The sequence below is a fragment of the Phaethon aethereus genome (genome assembly GCF_964289735.1).
Source record: "Phaethon aethereus genome assembly, chromosome: 4".
Classification (NCBI taxonomy): domain Eukaryota; kingdom Metazoa; phylum Chordata; class Aves; order Phaethontiformes; family Phaethontidae; genus Phaethon; species Phaethon aethereus.
In genome coordinates, this window is record NC_138578.1 from 19,142,679 (window position 1) to 19,162,614 (window position 19,936).

Consider the following 19,936-nt stretch of genomic DNA (forward strand, 5'->3'; position numbering starts at 1 on the left):
GATGTACATATTCTCCTCCTGCTGCTCTCTAGCTTTGGTGGTATTGCTGGTCGCCTACGCATATGCCAAGGGGGGGTTCCCCCTGCTGTGGCCAGCCTGGCTCGGCCACTGACTGCGGTGATGGTGACAACAGCTCCCATCCCACTTGCCACCCTGCCCCGACCCAAACTCTGGGAGCAGGCACAACCACCACATTAATGCCAGAAATGCTTAAACCATCAGCAATCCAGCCTCAGGTGGGAGCAAATCTCAGACCCAGGAGGAAACTTGCCCTTTCCCCCCAGCCAGGGAGCTGTGGTCGGATGCTGCCCCACGGGTACCGGAGGAGCCGGCTGGTGCGCCTTGGCTCAGGGAGGCAGAGCTTTGGCCGGGTGCCCGGGGGGGCTGACGCACACAGGGCTGGGCTGGGCACCCCGTGGGAGTGGGACCCGGCCCCCGGCAGCGCCAGGGCCCTTTGTCCATGCTGGCTCCCTGACGTCTTTTGGCACCCCCTGGGGATGTGGACGACGGGGCTCTCGTGTCCCCCCCACCAGCCATGAGCACGTGCAGGGCTCCTCAGTGCTGCCATAGGGATTTGGCCCAGGGGGTGCCCACCCTGCAGGCAGCACCCCTTGCTACCCCACCCAGCTGCAGAGCAGCTTTGGCACATGGAGGCGGTTTTGTACAGCAGCCAGCAGCTTGCAGCTGCAAGAATAGAAACTCCTTTTGCTGTTAGACTGATATCAGGAGCTGAACACAGGCTTCCTTTCCAGGAGCGCGAGGGCAGTGCGGTACCTGCTGTAACCTGTGCATGAGGGCCATCGCTTTTCCTAAATGGGGGCACCTGCCTGGAACACAGTGGGATTTTGTCCTTCCCCATCCCTGGTGCTGATCCCTGGCTGGCTGGGGTCACGCTCCTGTGGGGACATGACTCTAGGCAGGGATCCCGGGAACCGCGAGGCTGGCATCCCCATCCCCGATGCAGGAGGCAAGCGGACACACTGCTGTCACTGTGACAGCCCTACATTGCCCTGGGGACGAGACTGTGTGGCAGGGAGAGATGTGGACCATTTTGGGCTGCAGCACCGGTGTCCGAAACACATGTTCGAGGTGCCCAGCCTTGGTGGACCCACATGCCTGGCGCAGGGATGCAGAAGCAAAGCTCTCATTACAGGGGTGTGCTTCTACAGCTAGTGATGCACAAAAAGAGAAATTAATGTCTTCATTAATATTGCCTGGTGTGCGGTCAGGCCATAGGAGGCATACTACCGAGGAGTGGAAGACCTGGTGAAGTTATCGTCACCCACATATTGCAAATTCACATCAACTCTACGTAAGATGTGGCAGTAATCCCACAGTGGTGACCCTAAAAATGCTCCTTCCATTTTTCAGAGGGGACTCTACAGAATCTTTCCTCGTTAGCCTTTCTGTTCCTCCCTCTTTTTGTGTGCAGCTGAGCTGGAATAAAGAGATTTAACCCTGAGCAGCGTGAGCACCTGTAGCCCCACAGCCCACCAAGCGCCGAGCCGCCCCGCTGACCCCAGCGAATTTGTCAGCAAACCCTTTGTCACCAGCGAGCTCAGTTCGGTTGCTTTATTTCATTTCGCTTTGTGAGATACAAAAAGAAGCCTGGGCCGGAGCCAGCAGGCACCGCAAGCCGCCCGGTGTCCCTCTGACGCGTGGCGGCTGCGGTGAGCCTTTGGATGCACGTTCCTGAGTGGGATGGAGCAGGCGGGCGGCAGCACTGGGGCCACTCCCCCGCCCGCTCACTGACTATAGTAGTAATCCTGGCCGTACACGTCATAGCCATGCCCCTTGTAGTAGCCGTACTCGTCCTCGTAGGCCCGGTAGCTGTCCCCGCGGGCATACTCCTCCTGCTCCCCGTAGCTGCCGTCGGTGGTGCCCTCGTCCCCCCGGCCGTGGGCCCCGGCCGTCACCTCGTACTCCCACTGCTCCCCGGCTGTGGTGGCGTCCGTGGGTCCCCCATCTCCCGTGGGGGTTGCCTGGGACAGCCCTTCTTTGCCGGTGGTGCTGGCGACAGTGGTGGCTTCAGTTTCCTCCTCCTCCTCTTCCTCTTCTTCTTCTTCCTCCTCCTCTTCCTCCTCCTCCTCGGCTGCGCCTGTGCCCTCCTCAGCCACCGCGGTACCACTGCCGTGAGGCCCGTCTGCGCCCTCGGTGGTGTTGGTGCTTGTGCCGTTGACGCCATTCTCGTTCTCTGCTACCTCTTCTTCCCCTTCCTCCTCCTCCTCCTCCTCCTCCTCATTCTCATCACTGTCTTCATTTTCGGAGTCGCCCCCCTTGCCGGCAGCGCTGTTCCTGCCCCCTTGGCAGCCCTTGCCCTGGTATGGGGAAAATAACACAGGATTAGTTGGGTGTTGAGGGGTTGCAGCTTTTCGGTGCCGCATGGCATGGGGCAGGCATGGGCACAGCTGACCATCCACCCCACACCTTGCATGGCAAGGCTGCCTTTTTGGGGTGCCCCTTCCAACCCTCCCACCGGGTTAGCGGCCAGAGCTTGGCCCGGCCGTGGGCATCTTGCGCAGCAGACCCCCAAGCAGAAACGGGGCGCAGGGCCTCCCCCAGGTGCAAGCAAGCATGCAGTGAGCCATGGGTGCTCCACTCCAGTCCCCCAAACCACACCTGCTGGGGGGATGTGACGTCTCCTCCCAGCCCGCCCTGGCTGTCCCCGGCGGCTGCTCCGGTGGGGTGGCCAGCTGCCTCGGTGCCAGCATGGGACGGCTCCTGCAGGGACCGGGAGAGGACGGGGCAGGTGGTCAGCAGCGGGAGCGGAGCGCAGCCCTCCCAGCAGCGGGGGGGGCACGCGGCATCCCCACGCCGTGTTTGGGCGCTGCTCCCAGTTTCCTGCTTTCCCACGGGCCTCGTCCCAGGCTGAAATCGAGAAGCTGCAGCAGGGCAGCCCGAGCTGCGCAATTAAGTGGTGGTGGCTGGAGTCGGGTGTTCCCATTCTGGCTACACATTTTGCTTTACAAAGCACCTAAAGGTTCGCTTCTGAAGGTACCTCTCCCAGTTTCCAATAAAGCAAGCGAGCCAGAGGCGCACTACCTGCGGACACACTACACACCAGGAGCAGATAGCTGGCGAGAGCGTGACTGCCCAAAGCCAGGCGTGAGCCTGAACCCCACCAGCAATAAGCCATCCGCACCGCTCGGCCCCAGAGACCACGCAGTGGAGCAGGTCTCTCAGCGGAGCGCACGGCAGCCCACACCGCTAGAAGAGGCAATGAATAACCCGAACGCGAGCAGGGCCTGGAGCAACCACTGAGGAACTGGTGGGGGAGCTCACCCTGTCCCCAGCCTGGGAGGAAGAGCCGCTGGCAAATGAACCCAGCCGTGGCGGGGAGATGTGGGGTCACTGCCGTTGCCCTGGGCAATCCCCGCTGCTCGTGTGCCAAGACCGAGGACACTCACCCCGGCGTTTTGGGCCAACTCAGACACTTGAAATATGGGTGCGTCTGATGCCAGAGAACACCCAGGCTGTACTCCTCTCCACTGGAGGAGCCACCAAACTGCATGGTGCAGCTGGCTGTGACGATGGGAGGAACAGCCCCCACCTAGCAGTGATATAATAGTGTTCTATCTATCTATCACTGACCTCGGGGCTTTCCATCGCTATTTATCTTGCTGACCACCCCCCGCCAGTGGAGGCACGCAGCATCCCTGCCCGGGAACGGCCACTGCTCTGGTGTCCTTGGAACGAAAGGGGCAGCCCCGAACAGCAGCTGCATTCCTGCATATGACTTAATATCTTCCTCGGGAATGAAATTCCCCCTTTGGCTGTCTCATCCCTCAAAGTTATCCCTGGTGATCGCAGTGGTAGGGGAGAGCAACAAGCAGAAAAGGGGCAAATCGCAGGGAGGTGCCGGGGCTGGCAGAGGTGCCCGGGGGACGGGGGCCACCCCATGCTGCACCCCAGCCCCAGGCAGGCCTCCAAAGGGGGTTTTAAGACCAGATGCCCAGGCCTACACTCCTGTTAAAAAGACCCCTGAAATTAGCATTCAAATCATTAAATCTAAACAACAGAAAAAAAAAGAAAAAAGATGTGATTAGACCCGACACATAGGTTTCCAAGCATGCCGGATCCCTGCCTCAAAGCACCTGCGTGTCTGAGACCACTGGATTATTTTTGAGCATTTGCAGCCCGGTGAGGCACAAGAGTCCTTTGTAATCCCTGGCATTTAATTTTGGACCTGGGCGACTCTCACAAATGCAGCGGTGCCCAAGCTCATGTTGACCCAGCACACAGGAGCAGCGTTACTGGCTGGGCTGGGACAAACGTGCATTTCCCAGTGTAGCACCAGTTTGCATCCCTCCACATGCACGTGTGCAGAGCACAACTGTATTTTCCACAGCAATTTTATCAGCACTACGAGGGCAACACACCCTGGAAGGGGAAGGTGAGTCCCTAACCAGGCCCTTTTGCCTTGCAGGTGAGCCTCCCTGCTTCTGCCCTTTGGCCTTTCTGAGCCACTGAAAATGGAAACCCGGAAAGTTTGTCTGAGGGCTGTTTGGTGCATCCTGACCCCTCTTCTTTAAACAAAGAAGAAAAAGGAAAAAATACACAAAAAATAATAAAATAAAGCCCAGAGTAGAAAATCCAGTGGCATCCAGAGCGCAAGGCTGTGGGCGGTCAGCAGCCACAAATGCTGATGAGCAGAGACTCCAAAACCAAAGAAAGGTCCCAAATTCCCATATTTGTTTTGCAGGCTGCTGGTGTGCTGTACTCACCGCCCCTTCCTCCTCCTCCTCCGAGCCGTCCCCCTCTTCTTCTGATGAGTCACTGCCCTAAGGAGAGGGAAAAGCAAGCTGTAGCTGGGCTGGCCAGGTATCCATTGGTGTCACGAGCCCGACGGTCTCAGCCCAGCCCTGCAGGCCAGTGGCAAATGGGGCACAGACCATGCCCCCATCTCATTTGGGCCGATATCTCCACATTTGGTGGGTGGCGAAGCATCAAGAACCCCTCCAAAGCACCCACCTGGTACCGTCGCTGCAGGGGATGCGCGTAGGCGTATCTGTACAGGTAATACCGGTGCCTGTTCTTGAACACCTACCAGGAGAAGAAGGGGGTAAATCCCATCAGTCTGGGGTCTTGGGTACAGGGGTGACCGAAACGTCCTCGTCGTCAAGGCCAGCGCCACATGGGCCTGGGCATGCAGGGTCGGGGGAGACCCTACCGCGTTTTCTTCCGAGTCATCCGACTTGGCTCGCCGCAGCCAGCTCTTGACCTGGGGGAAAGGCTAGGTTGGCACATGCCCCACACCAGCCCCGGCGAGGAGGGGGTTGACCCCACTGCCTGGCACTCACCGAGAAGGCGCACGCCATCCCCACCAGGCAGGCGAAGACCAGGGCAGTCCTCATGGCTGCTTTCTCTAGAACAGCGAAACACGGCGAGGGCTTGCTTTTCAGCTAGAAAGCACCGTCACTACCCCAAACCATAGAGGTGTTTGTGTCCACGTGAGTGAGCAGGGAGAAGAAAGGCTGACCTCCAGCCACCTCTCGATGGGGTCACCCCAAGTCTTCCAGAGAGCCAAGTCCTCCTCTTTTTTTGACAGATCTACCTCAATTTCCATGAATGCATGTTGGTTTTGCAAGAAGCCGCAGAGAACACCCGAAGAGCGAGTCTCCCCCGGCGGTGGACGCATTGCTTTCCCTGGGCGGGTCGACTCGCTCCTGCTTCCCCATCGCCTGCCAGCGAGTGGGGAAACCAACCCCTGCTGGAGACGGGGCAGGAGCAGCCGGCAGGAGCGCTGCCCGCTGCCCCCCCAGCCCTGCAACCTGCTGGGGCTCTGCCCAGGGAGCAACGCCCCGGGAATCACACCACAGAGAGTTTAACCTCGCTGAGGAAAAATAAATAAGCAAACAAACAAGTGAATATAGTCGGCTTCTACAGTTGGCTATTGACAAAAATAGCAGTGGCAAGGCACCAACGCAAGGAGCCCCCCGTAGCATATCCAGGGGGGAGGCTTGTCTTTGGGCAGGTCCAGGCTGCACCCCCTAAGCACCAAAACCCAGCCTGCCCTCCTCCATCCCGGCCCCAGCAAGAAGCACGCCCGAGCCTTCCCGCAGCGGCGCAGCTGCCCCCGGGAGGGATGCTCCCGGCATCCCCCCGGGCTCAGTCAGGCCCATTAACCTTCCTTTTTCCTGCACCTCCTCCAGCTAAACCCACCATCAGCTGTGCTGAGCTCTGGGGGGAGATGTTGTTATATTCATCTGCACTTGAAATTCCCCCGTCTTCATTTAACTCAGGCTAGAAGACAACTGGCCACAAGCTAGCTTCCCTGGCCAGGCAGCGAGGCTCTGGGTGCTCACCCCTCCACCCAAGCCCTTCGTGAGGCCACAGACCCGGGAAAGGGCTAAAAGCAGCGTCCAGCCCCGCCGGCAAGCTGAGACCCCCCCAATCCCCCTGCAAAAGCAGACAGCAATGAACAACCTGGCCGGGAAACTCAGCAGCCAGCTTACCCCGCCACAGCTCCGGCAGCTACCCGCAGAGTCGGCCGGCACAGATTTCCTCCTGCCGCTGCCCCGCCGGGATATAAGGTCTATTTTTGCGCCCCCCCCCCCCCCCCCAAGCGAGTCGCCGCCCTGCCCAGAGTGACGCCAGCCCGCCGGCGTGTGCCAGAAAACCCCCAAACTTCAACGCCGGCAGATTTGGTGCACAAACATAGTGCCCCACGCCGCTGCCAAACCCGGGGAGGTTTGCACCACGCCGCTTAATTGAGGGTCTGGCCTTAGAGGAATAGCCAGGAGGCCGGAGGGTATAATAATGCTCTGGGTTTAAATTAAAATAAATATTGGGAAATCTGTTCTTGGGGGGGTGTCTACCTCCCTTTTTGGGAAATTCTGTCACTGTTTATTCAAGAAGACAAAAAAGACCAACCTCAAAGGCCTGGCTCCACAGTCACTTGGGCATAGCTGTTTGTCAGACAAAAAAAGGCTAAATCCAAACAAGTCCCTCTCCAGGCCGCCCGCAGAGGTGAAAAGGGCCTTGGGAAGGGCAGAGAAAGAAGAGGGGACTCAGATACAGGTGTCACCTGTCCCCCTTTGAGAGCTATTTTTGCCACAGTGATGCTGCAAAATGCACGACTACTCCGTTTCTCACACCCCCCCGAATCACACAGACCCCCGGGCCAGCCCAGCCCCCCGCTCTCCAAAATCGGGTATTCCCCAGCCGAAATCTGGCGGCTCTGTACACGCCCCCAGCAAAGCAGAGTAACTGCCTCGGGGCGGGGGGGGGGGGGAGCAAGCAAAAACCCCCACCCTCATGGCCACCCAAAGCTCAGTGGGGACCTTGGTGGCAAGATTCGGGCAGTGGTCGGAGCCCACCCCTCCTGCCCCGCGCCTGGCGGCAGGGGACGGGGGCACGCGGGTGCTGCGGCTGCCCCCCTGCACCCATCTCCGCAGGGACATCCTTTCTCCTTCCCGCGTATTTATCGTTCCCTGCTGGGATTTCAGCCGCCCCCCCTCCCCAGCGCAGCCCCTGCTCCCCCTTCCCCAGATTTTCCCTCCAGCGAAGGCCCCTGGCAGCTCCTGCTCGCGGCCGGGCTGCGGCAGCTCGGGGCAGCGACTCCTCGCCGAACGCAGCGGCGTTTTCCACGGTGGCAAGAACTGCAAATCCCGCCCGACGCCTCCAGCCCCACGACCCTCAGAGAGGGAACGGCAGGGCTGGAAAATGCATGCCTTCAAGCAGGTCGATGATGCGCAGGTTAGCCAGCGACAAAACTACGCTTATTCAGGGCAGAAAAATCCGCTTTGCAGTGGAAGACCTGGACGCTCAGGTTTCTGCTCAAAACTGGGGGCTGCGCTTGCCGAAAGCCTCACCTCCATCCAGCGGAGCCCAGTTTGAGTCTGAATTTGATTGGGAAGCAAAGGATTTCCAGTTAACCAAATTCCCGGGTTAGGACCAGAACGACAAAGTTTTTTCTTTTGTTGTTACTTTGTCTTCTTGCTCATCACTACATCACCGGGTACGTCGTGGGGAGCCGCGCGCTGCTAACGAAACGCCATGCTCATCACACGCTTTTGGGGAGGGAGAGGTCGCTTGCAGCCGCCCTGGGGTCCGGCAGCCCCGGCAGCAAGCCGGGCCATGTGCTGGGTCTGCAGGACGGGGCTGCAGGACGCAGCTGCGCCTGCCCCACGGGCTTCAAAGCCCGTTGTGTCACGGTGAGGAGCCCTAATTACAAGGGAGGCCGGGAGCTGGCCATGGCTTTCAGCTGGCGCCGCGGGCCAGGAAAACCCACACACACCAAAAAAAAAAAAAAAAAAAAAAGAAAGAAAAGAAAAAAAAAAAAAAGGCAGCCGTGCAGTTTTCCAATGCCAACACAGCAGCCTCCGGTAAAGAGAGACACCAGCACCATGAGGGACCCGGCACCCCCCAGCCCCACGGGGCTGGGGGCGGCTGGAGGGGCTGCCCTGCTGGGGGGTGATGCAGGGGCACAGGAGAGAGGCAGCCCTGCTTCCCGCTTCCCCACGCCGTCACGGGCTGCCCCATGCCTGAGAGCAGCGGGCAGGTGCCCAGCTTTGAGCTTGAACTTCATCAGGCCTAGGGAACAGAGAGCGCTGGTGGGAGGTGATTTTTAATGTAATTAAAGGGCTGCTGCTCCGGGTTGCTTAAAAAAAGAAAACGGACTATAAAAACGCGGATTTCACCCAAGATCCCTAAAAAGCACCAGGATAATTAACGTGTGCCGAAGTGCCTCGTGCGGCCAGCACCTATGTTTAGCTCCTGGTCCGGGGAGCGGGTGCTGCCTGGGCAGGCCACCGGCAGCAGCAACCTCACGGCACCATGCGGGAAGACCAGCAGGGAAGTTGGCCAAGCGTATCCAAAACATTCCCATTTAAAATAAGAATATTACTACTGCCGCTGCTGCTACTACTACTACTAATAACAAAAATTTTAAAAGCATCACATCTCAGGGTTGGAGCGTTGTTCCGCTAATGCTTTTGCAAGAACTCCAGCTCTCCAAGGCAGCACGGCTTGTGGAGAGGTCACCTATTTGCCCAAAAGCAGCGTTTGGTACCTGTTACTAGAAGTGATCGCAGGATCTGGCAGCTCCCTGAAAATAATCTCGCCTTTGTAGAGAAACAGCTGGAAACAAAACATGGAACAGCTCGCCCGCCTCCAGGGGATGTGCCAACAGGTGACAGCAGCAAAACCCCGTTTTTCGGGAGCACATCAAGGTGACGAGGCAGGTGTGCAGCCCACCTGCGCAAGCGCAATGGTTTCCCTTCCGCCCTCCCATCAGCTTTTTCAACGCGTACAAGTACGCGGCCGCGCTGCTCCTTACAGGCTTTGGTGAGCGAGCTGGGGGCTAGGCAGGCAGCCCGCTCCCCGAGCCCGGCACGGGCGCACCGCTGCCCTCGCCCAACGGACGGCGACGAACCCCCCAGGCAGGCGCTGCCGCGCCCCGGCCCTGCCGCCGGCCCCGCCACCCAGCGCCGGCGCGGTTTGCGCCAGCCGCCGGCACCGGCTTCGCGCTGCGACCGGCTGGGCTTGCGCCCGGCGCGGCCCAGCGAGGACACTGCGCACCGCTTCGATGTAATTGCCCGAGCCCGAGGGGACCTCGTGGTCAGGGCGTCCCTGTCTGGCGCAGGCTGACATGGCTCCTTATGTCCAAATTTAATTATTATTTTTGCAGGGCGGTAAACGAGCAGAGCAGCCCGCTCCCGTCCTGCCCGGGTCCACCGCGGGGCCGCGGTTGTGGTCGGGGCTGCACCGTCCTATTTCCACGCCCTGGAGCTATTCTGGAAGGAAACCTCAGGGCCAAAAATAAGTAAAGAAAACAAAACCAGAAGGACACTTTGAGCGTGGTGGGGAGAGGCTGAGGTGCTGCTGCGGCCAGGGAAAGGGGCACCTCCAAAAAGTGCGTGAGGGGCACCGCAGGCAGTGCTTGCCCCGGCTCCCAGCTCTGCCCACGCGCCGTCAGGGACAGGAGCGTGCGTTCCCCGGCCATGATCTGGGGAGCAAAGTGATGACCAAGGAGAGGGTGCACCAGCAACAGCGTAAGGACAAGGGAGCCCTCTCTCATCCCCCCTTACCTCTCATGGCACGAACCCAAATGCAAACCTGCACCAGCTGGGCACGCAGCTGTTATTATTTTAGACTAAAAGCAGGAGGGGAGAACACCGAGAACGTACCACGTTATCGGCCTCAGTCATCGGTATACACGACCTTTATATATTGGTCCCCTGCAACTAAACATTTCATATGATTTTCCTTTCTCTCTGAGGCAGGAAATCAAATAAAGGAAATTAATTCTATTTACACGCCTGTCAAAACGTGGCCCACGAGTAATCCAAGTGCTTCGAGGCAACCTGAACTCTGGGAACAGAAACCCAGCAAATCACCGAGGCAAGGTCACAGTGTTATCACAAATCACAGCACTCACCACCACCCAGGTCCTCGTGCATGTGAGCAATCCGTATGTCGTATTTCCTCTGGTTTTTTACTTCTTTTGTTTTTTTTCAGGAGGAATAAACTGCACGTCAGTTTCTTCAAACCACACACTACAAGAAGAAGTTACCAGAGCTGGTCCCACCACCAGTCTGCTGCCTCCATCCACGTGTGAGAGCCCTCAGACACAGCCACATGACAGAAACAGGTTGGAAAAAACCAAATAAACTCCCAAAAAGCCTCATTTTCAGGAGCAAAGCAGGTAGAGAGCCCAGGGTTCACTGCAGAGGTACCCACCAACCACCTGCACAGCCAGCTCAGGAACTAAGCTCTCTCCCAGAGTCAAAGCAGTGTCCCCGCACAACCAGGCGTCTGGATGGCGCGGAGGCACGCCGCTCCCCGCGCCGCGCCGGCTGCCTACCTCCCCGCCACTGCACGCCTGCTCGAGCCTGCAAAAAACACCGCGTTTGGCCTTAAAAAGTCGCCATTTGCAGCAGAGGCAGAGCGCACTGTGTGTGTCAGCGGGGAACTGCTGCGCTTGCGCTGGTTGTTATTGTCTACATACATGAGTTGCACAAAACTTGTATACGTATCCATGTACGTGTCTTAACACCCAGGCAGTCGTTTTATTTTTGAAAAAGAAGGCTTTGAAATTTTTCACGCTATAATGAACCTGCTTTTTGCTCTGCAGGTGAAACAGCATCAGGTCTGGGGACAGGAGAGGGCTGGTGCTGCCTCCACTCCCCAGCTGCAGGTTCAGCTCCTGTTTTCAGAAACCTGATGCCTTCTGCTAAAACAAAACACCAGCTCTTTGCAGCTTTGTATTTCAGGGTGTGAAAACAGACAAACCTGAACTGCAAACCCCCTTGCTGACCGGGCGGCTTTAAGGTCTCCATAGAGAGTTTGGGGGTGCACAGCAGTAAAAGGAGCTGGAAGAAAAATTTCCTTAGAGCATTTAAAAGGTTTGTAGTATTTTGGGGTTCCACCACGGGCAGAAGTTGTTTTCCCATAGCTGAGACATTTCTTTTGTTCAGATTGGCTGCAGCAGCGATTCCGTCAGAGGGTTTTCCTCCCCATTGGAAAGGGCAGAGAAACGCAATGGAACTCTCCCAGGCCCACCGTGCGCTTGGCGAGGAGCGGTTCCCGTCAGAGAAATCCGTCATGGGGGACACAGGAGAGATGATCCCATCAGATTGCTTCTTCCACAGATATTCCCATTTTGCTAAAGACGAACAGGGGCCAAGGAGAAGCCCTGCAGCCGCCTGCGGCGTTCAGCCCACCATGGGAAGCCCAGGGTGCTTGGCAGCACTGCCAAAAAAGCCGCTGCTGGCTGGAGAGGTGCTCTGCAGGTCGTGAGGGTCTCTGTTTCTCCCACCAAATCCAGGAAAATAAGGGGGTTGAATAAATGCAGCTTGCGTGCTGCGGCTGCCCCAAGTCCAGCTGCTGCAGCCGGGCTCGGTGCTGCTGCCTCCCGACCACACTGCTACGGCCACACTGGCTACTTATTAAAAACAGATTTTTTTCTTCTTGGAAAGGACAAAAATATAAACAAGAAAGTTTTCTTTTAAGATGATGCAGACTTGTGTTTTCAGAAACCCAAATGTGACCAAAAATATCTACTTTAAACCCCAATGCTGATTCCTAGGTAATTCACTGCGTTCAGCTCTAGAGGCCACCCCCAATGCACAAAAAATGCCATGTGGGTGGATAAGAAAAACGCATACGTTGATGTGGGTATTTTTTATCCTTGCCTAACCCACCAGGCAAGCTGACCCTTACTACTCCATCACACAATCAACCCGAAACGGGATGCAGGAACACCTCCAGCGACGGCAGAGTCCGCGGCCGACCTTCCCGGCTGCTTTTCCTGCCTGGCAGAGAGCAGGAGCACTCCCCTTGGATGCTCACCACGCCCAGGCACGTACTGCAAAAAAGAAACACACGGGCTGCTGCTAAAAATGCCTTAAAATCCTCAAAGCGAGCATCTTTCGGCCGCACCATCTCTGTCCATCTAAAACCTCACCCCGTGAAGCGCTGCCTGCCACCAAGCCCCTCCGGATGGCAAGTGGGGTGGCCCTGCTCACACAGGGATGAACAGCATTTGATGGGGACAGCCCCGCGTCCCCAAAAACCTGCCCGTCCTCGCAGACACGTGCTGCCCGGTGCTGGGCATGTCCCTGCACGGGGCCAACACGAGCAGCTCCCTCCCTGCGGCCAGGCGGGAGGTTTCCCCAGCGAAGGGCCGAATTTCCCTGGCACCGGGAGCGACGGTCCCGTGGGAAGCCGTCCCGGCCGGCAGCAGCCAGCTCTGGCACCAGCTCCCCGGCCTTTGGGGAGCAGCCAGCCAGCGGGAGGCAGATTTCGGGCGTTGCTGGCGGGGCCGTGCGTGCAACCGCAGCACGTCCCTGGGAGGGCACGTGCAGAGGACCCACGTGCTGGGGGAGCGCAGCCGGCTGCCCGCCCAGCGCCGGGCGCCGTGGGGTGCTGCATGCCTTCTTTCCAAGGCACACACCCCGCCTGCTCAAACTAAAGTCAAATCAACCCTGTTTTTCTCTCCGTGCATGAAACAAGAGGAGGACGAGCGCTCGTCATGCCCTTTGCGGGGGGGGGGGAAGGTGAGCGGCCCCCTCCCAAGCCATGCCGCGCTGCCGCTCGCCCCAGCGCCGCTGGCACAAGGGTGAGGACGGACAGAGGGTCGTGCACAGCCTAAAGGGTCATGCACAAACTGCAAGGAGCAGCTTCACGGAGCCTGTTTCATCCCGCGCTCGCGACGTCTCGGCCACCCTGCTCACGGGCTGGGCTCACGGCAGGAGCTGCGGGGCACCCCTTGCTTTCCTGGAGGGACCCGAAAAAAACTCCCAGTCCCCACCAGCTGTCCCCACGCAAACACCACCTCTGATGGCCCCGGGGACGCGACCCAGCCCCACAGTGCCCGGAACGTCCCGGCCGCCGGCACAGCAGCAGCGCTCGCTCCACACGGGAGAGTTCACAGCAGCGCCCAGCCCTGCGCTGCCGCGCAGAGGAGCAGCAAACACATCGTTACCACCATTTTAAACCAAAGCAACAGCTGTCACCCAGACCTTCTTGCACCTCTGGGCTGCAGCCAAACCCGTGCTTGCTGTCCTTCACCCCAGCAATGGGGCTGTGCACCAACATTCTGGTACCCACGAGCCTGACAGGCATTGTCACCATCACAGTATCCCCAACTACTCAGGCAGCTAATGCAAGGGGTCCAAAAAATAAGGGGCAAGTCATAGCCAAGGTATCTACCGTGAAGTGGGGATCAGTGGGGCGGAGGAAGCAGGGTCAGGAAAGAGGCTCATTCCCACGGCAGCAGCGTGGGGAAGCTGGACATTTCAGAGCTGATGTTACACAGAATTAGAAAAAGCTTACACAGGGTGGAAATTAAAACATAAAGTCCACTAAAACCAGGAGCTGTTCAGCTCCCAGCTTTTGTAGTGGTGGAAAGAGTCTACAAATTAAGTGCAGTTCTGCTATAAGTAGTAAAAAATGATTTAATTTCTTCACCGGTTCTTGAATTTTTGCAAAAATACCGCTGACCCAAGGCAGCTGAAAGGCATGCAGCCGCTCGTGCTGAGCCCTTGGAGACTGTCCCCTGCAGAGCCACAACTTCATCCTGCAAAACTGTGCAGCTACGCGCAGTTCCGGCTACTGCAGCGGCTGCCCCCATCAGCATTGATACCCATGCTGTACAGCTCGTCACACACACCTGAACAAGTAAGAAGGGCCTGGAAGGGATTTTAAACAAACAATGTGGTGTTTACTTGCTTGCCGGTAGGAGAAAAAAAAAAAAAAAAAAAAGGCACACTGAGTAAAAGAGGCTTCGCCCATGATCTACAAGCCCACGAGCGCCCATGTTGCTGCTGCAGGGGACCTGGTGCCCGGGGCCCCCCTGGGCACCCGGAGCCAGCGGTCCGGGAGAGCCCCCGTGCCCTGGGCCATCTCCTTCCCAGCGCCTCAGGAACAGCCCTTGCTCCCATTGCAGCAGGCGATGGCCATAATATAGCAAAGCCCCAGGCCCAGCTTGCTGGGGTCACTAGCCAGCTTTTCCACCCCGCTGCTGGGATGACCCTTGGGGAGCCTGGAAATGGGGGGGTAGGAACACTCCTCAGCCTCTGCTTTCCCCCTCACCCCAGGATGCTGCGGCTCCCCATGCAAACAGCCTGCCCTTTGCCCCCCGCTTGCTTCAGTCCGACCCAGAATCGCAGCACCCGCCTCCCCCAGGAGAGAGGAAGAGGAACACCTCAAACTGCACCACTGTGGAGTTGAATGTTTTTAATGGCAGTTAAAGAAACCAACAGGGTACGTTTCAGCTTTGAAATACAAGTGCAAAAAGGATACAATAGAATGTTTTCTGTACATTTCTTACAAAATATTACATACATCCCGTCCTGAAGTGGTACTTCACACGCTGCTGACCCCACGCACCACGTGTGCCCACCAGCTGTAGCTTTGCCTCCTTATGTGCAGGACATGGAGCTAACGCAAAGCTCCCGTTGGAGTCTGGGCAGACACTTTTAGGTCAGTGGTAGGTAAATACCAGGGGTGAGCGCAGGGACCTCTCTGCCCAGCGTGCCCAGGCGCGGCTGCCTGAGTCCTGAGCCGCCGCTGTGCCCCTGTGGCAAGCGGGCAGCACCTCCCTGCTGGCACTCACAGCTCTCGGCTGCTCGCCGGCTTGGTGTAGGAAATGGCTTTTCTCGCTGCGGTTTGGCATCTTCCCTGTGTCTGGCATCACCCCCGGCTTTGCGCCCCATTGAGTGTGGCCAGGTTGAGCCCTGGTGAACCCGCCTCCATTTTATCCACAGTATCTTCTCAGGAAGAAGTCAACCAGGCTATATAGCAAATAAATTAAACCCCTCCTCCTCCCCATACCCCCCAGCACCGATGAGGCTATGGGGCACACATCAGTACCCGTCCTGGCAGTCGTTGTCATCGTAGTCGACAGCAGGCTTGTTGCGGTAGACACCCAGCCGCCGCTTGCGGCTCCCGCTCTCCAGGCTCTGCGGTGAGCTGTCATCCCCGCGGCTGCTGGACTCGCGGGTTACGTCCTCCTGGGAGTGGCTGTCCTCATCGTCATCCTCCTCCTCCTCCTCCTGGGACTCACTGTTGTTGCTCTCTGTGGACCTGCTGTCCTCACCTGCATTGTCCTCTTGGCTGCCGTCATCCTCCGGGGATGCGCTCTGGCTCTCGGCTGATGTGCTTGGCACATCCCCATCAGGGTCAGAGTCATTCTCATCCTCCTTTGACTCCTCCATAGTGTCCTCTGTGGACAGGGTCTGGTCACCGTCATCTTCCCTGGACTTGCTCCGGTCGCCCTCCGTTTCCCTGGACTCGCTGTCAGGCAGAGGCAGCGCACTCCTGTCCTCCTCAGACTCTGGGTCCTCCCGCCCTTCCTGGGACCGGCTGCTGCTGCGCTCGCTCGACGTGCTCACCACCTCCCGGGAGATGTCCTCCAGGGACTCCCCCAGCTCTTCATCTGACCGGTCGGCAGTGCTCTCCCTGGACTCACTGTCCTCACCCTCCCTGGAAGGGCTGTCTTCCCCATCCCCATCCTCCCCGGAGCGGCTGGTGCTGTTTTCCTCTGACTGGCTGGTGACAGGCTCTTCTGACTGACTGTTGTCCTCCATGGATGGGCTGTCTTCTCCTGAGTCAGTGTCCTCCACATCTGGGGACCTGCTGTCGCCCTCCTCCCAGCGGTGGGAGCCAGCCCCGTGGCCACTCTCGCGACTGCTCCCGGGGACACGGCGGCCAGCACGGCGGCCCTTGTAGCTGCTGCCCGGGCCATCAAAGACGGAGGGGTCATCACCCTGCATGGCTTCGTCCTCGAAGTCGTAGCTCTCCTCCTCCTCCTCCTGGCTGCTGCTGCTGCCCCGTCCCTGCCTGTAGGTCCGCTCATACCGGCTGCCGAGGTAGTTCCTGTACCGCCAGTGATCCGCCCCGATGCTCTCGCTGCTGCTACTGCTGCTGCTGTCGCCGTGCCCTCTGCCAGCCCCAGCATCCCCACGGCCAGCGTCACGGCCATGTTCGCCTGCCCCGTCGGCACCAGCCACGTAAGTAGGACCTTCGCCTCCCTCCTCTTCCCCGTTCTCATCGAAGGTGTCGTCCCCGCTGTCATCCTCCTCATCTAGGAGCCCGCCAGTGCCGGGGGGAAGCCCATTGACTCCAGTGCCGTGGTGCTCTCCGTTGTCACCGTCAGCAGCATCACGTGCGTCCTCCTCCTGTGGTGGTGACAAACAGAGTTGAATGCAAAGGCTTGCAGGTCACAGGCGCTACCAGCACTGCTCACCATGCAGGCCAAGCGCTACCCTGACCGACACCAGATTTGGGGCTAAGTGCGCTTTCCTGGCAGAGAAAAACGCCCCTCCTCGCTCACTCACCAGGAAACCAAGGCTGTTCCCCTCCCGGGTACTCGCATCCTCGTGGTCCACCCAGTTCAGCTGCTGAGCCTCCCCAACTCTGCCTCCCTTGTCTCGGCCACCGCGCTTGACCAGCTCCTCGCCCACAGTGTTCCCATCCGCCGAGTCCCCAGCAAGGGCATTGTCTCCCCTCCCTGCACTGGCAGGAGGATCTCTGCCATCTCCACCACCCAGGAGGTTGCCCAGCTTGTTGATGTAATCTTCACTTGTGGTGTCCTGGAGGCAAAACATGACACGGTGCTTTGGTTCATTAGATACCACTGCACATTTACTGCTACCGCTGCAGGATGATGTATCGCTCCTAAGCCATGCAAGTCCTCAAGCCTTTTTCACTGCTCACACCTCAGCCCTTCAGTTGTTTCTGCTGATGCAAAAAAAAAAAAAAAAGCAGCCACCAACAAAAGGGCAACCCAGAAAAGCCCAAACCATGATGGTTTAGAGCACAGAGACTCATTTTTCAGGACCAACACAGCAGAACTCGTCAGCTGAATTGGGAATGTGCACAGGGAGGCAAGGTGAGATGAGGTGAAGCCAACCCAGCTTGAAAAGACTGAGTAGACAGGCAAAGCTCAAAGACCAGCAGAAGTGACAGCTCTTCCCCCAGGTGCCTGGTCCAAGGATGCCTGCCCAGGGCTGGTTCCCCATCCCAGACTTGCCCCAGAGCAGCTGCCACCTGCGGGACCGGGGCACCCGCCGGCTTACCTGCTGCTGGGCGCTGCGGCGGGGGCGGGCGGGCTCGCGGCTGGGCACCTAAACATGTCCAGGAGACATCTGATGAGCGATTGGTGCGCCTTGGCTGGGAGAAACTGCCGGGGTTTGGGGTTTGGGTACCTGTCCAGTGGGTACTTACAGGGTGAGCGCAGGCTACGGCCCAGAGGAGCAGCACCAGGAACGCAGCCCTCATGTTAGTTGTGGTCCCTGTGGCTGCAACGGGGAGCAAAGTGTTTGCACACTAGAGTAAAGCATTTGCACGTGCCCGTGGCTGTAACTTGTCCCCACAAAGTCCTTCCAACTGATAAAGCCTTGCCGTCCTGGCACGCGGCGCTCAGCCTGACATGTCATCAAACAAGCCAAGGACTTTGTCCTCATGCCCCCTCCTGGCACCTCCCGTGCAGGAACTTCCCTTCAGTTTGGGATGTGAAACACCTGGCCATGTTCTTGCAGATTTTTTGTCTGAGCATCATTAAAGAGCGGGAAAGCTTCTCTGAATTCCCTGTTCCTGCAGTACTGTCACCCGCCACCCAGCCGAGCTCGGTGGCCATGAGGGGAGCCGGCACCACAGGTGGGCAGCGCTGTGAGACCACGGGGTGCAGAGCTGCGCCTCCCACCCGGCGTGGTCCCCACGGCCCCAGAAAGCCTCCCGCCGCCCCAAGCAGAGCACCCCACGGATCAGATAACCCCACGGAGAGCTGCATCCCCAATGGCTGCTGGGTCGGTCTGGCACCCCCAGCGGCACTGCTGCCTGCGCAGCGGGGTCTTTCCTCCAGCTCTGCTCTCATTTTCCATTTCCCTTCAGCAGCCCAGCAGCACATCCCCATGGAGCACGCTAACGGCACTGCACGTCACCCTGCACCCGAAACACGCTGGTGCAAAGAGCCGCGCTCCCCATTTCTTCCCTTATGAAGCAACAACTACATCCCAGCTTGCAAGTCTCTCCCGCTTTCCACCAAAACTTGCAAGGAAATCTACAATCCCCCGTCCCCAAACATCACCGTTTTAATCCCAGACGATGCCAAAGCAACCCAAAGAAACCAAAACCTTTACCTTGAGGTGTGGTGCAAGCCGGCGTCTCCTCCGGTGCTCAGGTTGGGGCGAGCAGGCTGCCTGCGTTGGGATGCCCCGGGCTGTGTGTGCCCCGGTGTGGCTGCGCAGGCATTTAACCGCTGGCTGGCGCCGGCCCCGGGCAAGGGGCAGCCAATGGCACCGGCGGGCAGCGCTGCCGCGCGCGGAGGTGTCGCCGGGAACTGGCCTCCCACGCTTCCTCCGGCCTCCGCCGGGACGCCGGCCCTAAAAAAGCTCCTTGTGGTTGCAGGATGACGAGACGGGCTGGCAGTTAATGACTGACTGTGCCGGCCCTGTGTTTTGACTGCTAAATTTATGCCGTTCACACACTTCCCGCCGTGACACACGCAAACAGCTATGGCGTCACCCACGCCGAGCACCGGACCCTGGCCCGGGGACAGCATCCTCCTAACGCATGCGCTTGGGAGTGGCGTTTGCCCCGTGCCGTGGGCCGGGGTGCCAAAACCCGCACGGGACCGGTCCCCCGCCAGGGCTCAGCCTTCCCCCGCGCCTCGGGGCGGGAGCGCAGGACCCCGCGCTGGAAGGGGAGGACATGCTTATTTTCACGTCCCTGCAGGCGCTCGCGCAAGGGAGAAGGGAAATACTCAACAGGGGCACGCAGGGAGGGTCCCACCCCCCGCACGGAGGGGCCGTGGCACCCTTGGCGCTTCCTCCAGCTGCTGGCCTGGAGGTAAAGCCTCTGCTCTGGAAAACACAGGCATATGAATACATACCCACGCACCACATACGCCCCAGGGTTTCTCGGTTTAGCATGGGTCACCCACCCCAAACAACGCAGTAAGCCGGCGGCGCAGGCAGCCCTTGCTCGCCCGCAGATGGTACGAGAGGGAGCCGACAAACCTCCACGTGTGCACACACGCACACTCCCTGGCACAGCGCGGTTTTCGGGCAGGACCGGCATGCCCCAGCTGTACAGCCAGCTTTTCCCTCCGCCCCAGCCTGGGCTGAAGGAAGGCGACTTCCTCGCCTGTATTTGGCCGCCGCTCAATCCTCCGTGCCCGAAACACCTGCTGATAAAAACATGCCACAAGTGCAAATAGGTTGCTTCGAAGCAGGCTGCGTCAATCCGCTCTGCAAGCGGGGCTCTCCCCACAGCCAAGCTGTGGGCGATGGGCACAGCCACGGGGCAAGGGGGCCGGGAGGAGGGTGCCTACGGGTGTTTTATTGAGGGGGAAGCGTAAATGACGGCATTGATGCTCTTGCAAGGAGCGTTTGCATGTCCTCCCCAGGCGGGAGGAGGTATTTCTGCTGCCCTGTGCAGAAGAAAAAGGCCTTCAGAGAGCAGAGCCCGGCTCTTAGGGAGCCGCCGT

The 19,936-nt window shown here is 58.8% G+C and overlaps 2 protein-coding genes across 4 annotated transcripts; both read right to left on the bottom strand.

The window, feature by feature from the left end:
• Positions 1-1,745: 1,745 nt before the first annotated feature.
• On the bottom strand, positions 1,746-5,354 carry IBSP (integrin binding sialoprotein; the record flags this gene model as incomplete). Of its 3 annotated transcripts, none has more annotated exons than XM_081998687.1 (6): positions 1,746-2,318; positions 2,620-2,721; positions 4,728-4,781; positions 4,972-5,043; positions 5,171-5,221; positions 5,301-5,354. In XM_081998687.1, 6 exons carry the CDS (start codon positions 5,352-5,354, stop codon positions 1,746-1,748), a joined length of 906 nt encoding a protein of 301 aa, XP_081854813.1. The 3 variants fall into 3 exon arrangements, with proteins under 3 accessions (XP_081854813.1, XP_081854814.1, XP_081854812.1); XM_081998688.1 differs by having other exon boundaries at positions 2,620-2,718; positions 4,725-4,781; XM_081998686.1 differs by having other exon boundaries at positions 4,725-4,781.
• Positions 5,355-15,311: 9,957 nt separating this feature from the next.
• DMP1 (dentin matrix acidic phosphoprotein 1) lies at positions 15,312-19,527 on the bottom strand (the record flags this gene model as incomplete). Its single annotated transcript, XM_081999615.1, is given in 8 exon segments — positions 15,312-16,625; positions 16,785-17,039; positions 17,526-17,573; positions 17,674-17,747; positions 18,588-18,624; positions 18,628-18,678; positions 18,680-19,098; positions 19,467-19,527. Coding segments are annotated over 8 exon segments (2,259 nt in total).
• Positions 19,528-19,936: the final 409 nt, after the last annotated feature.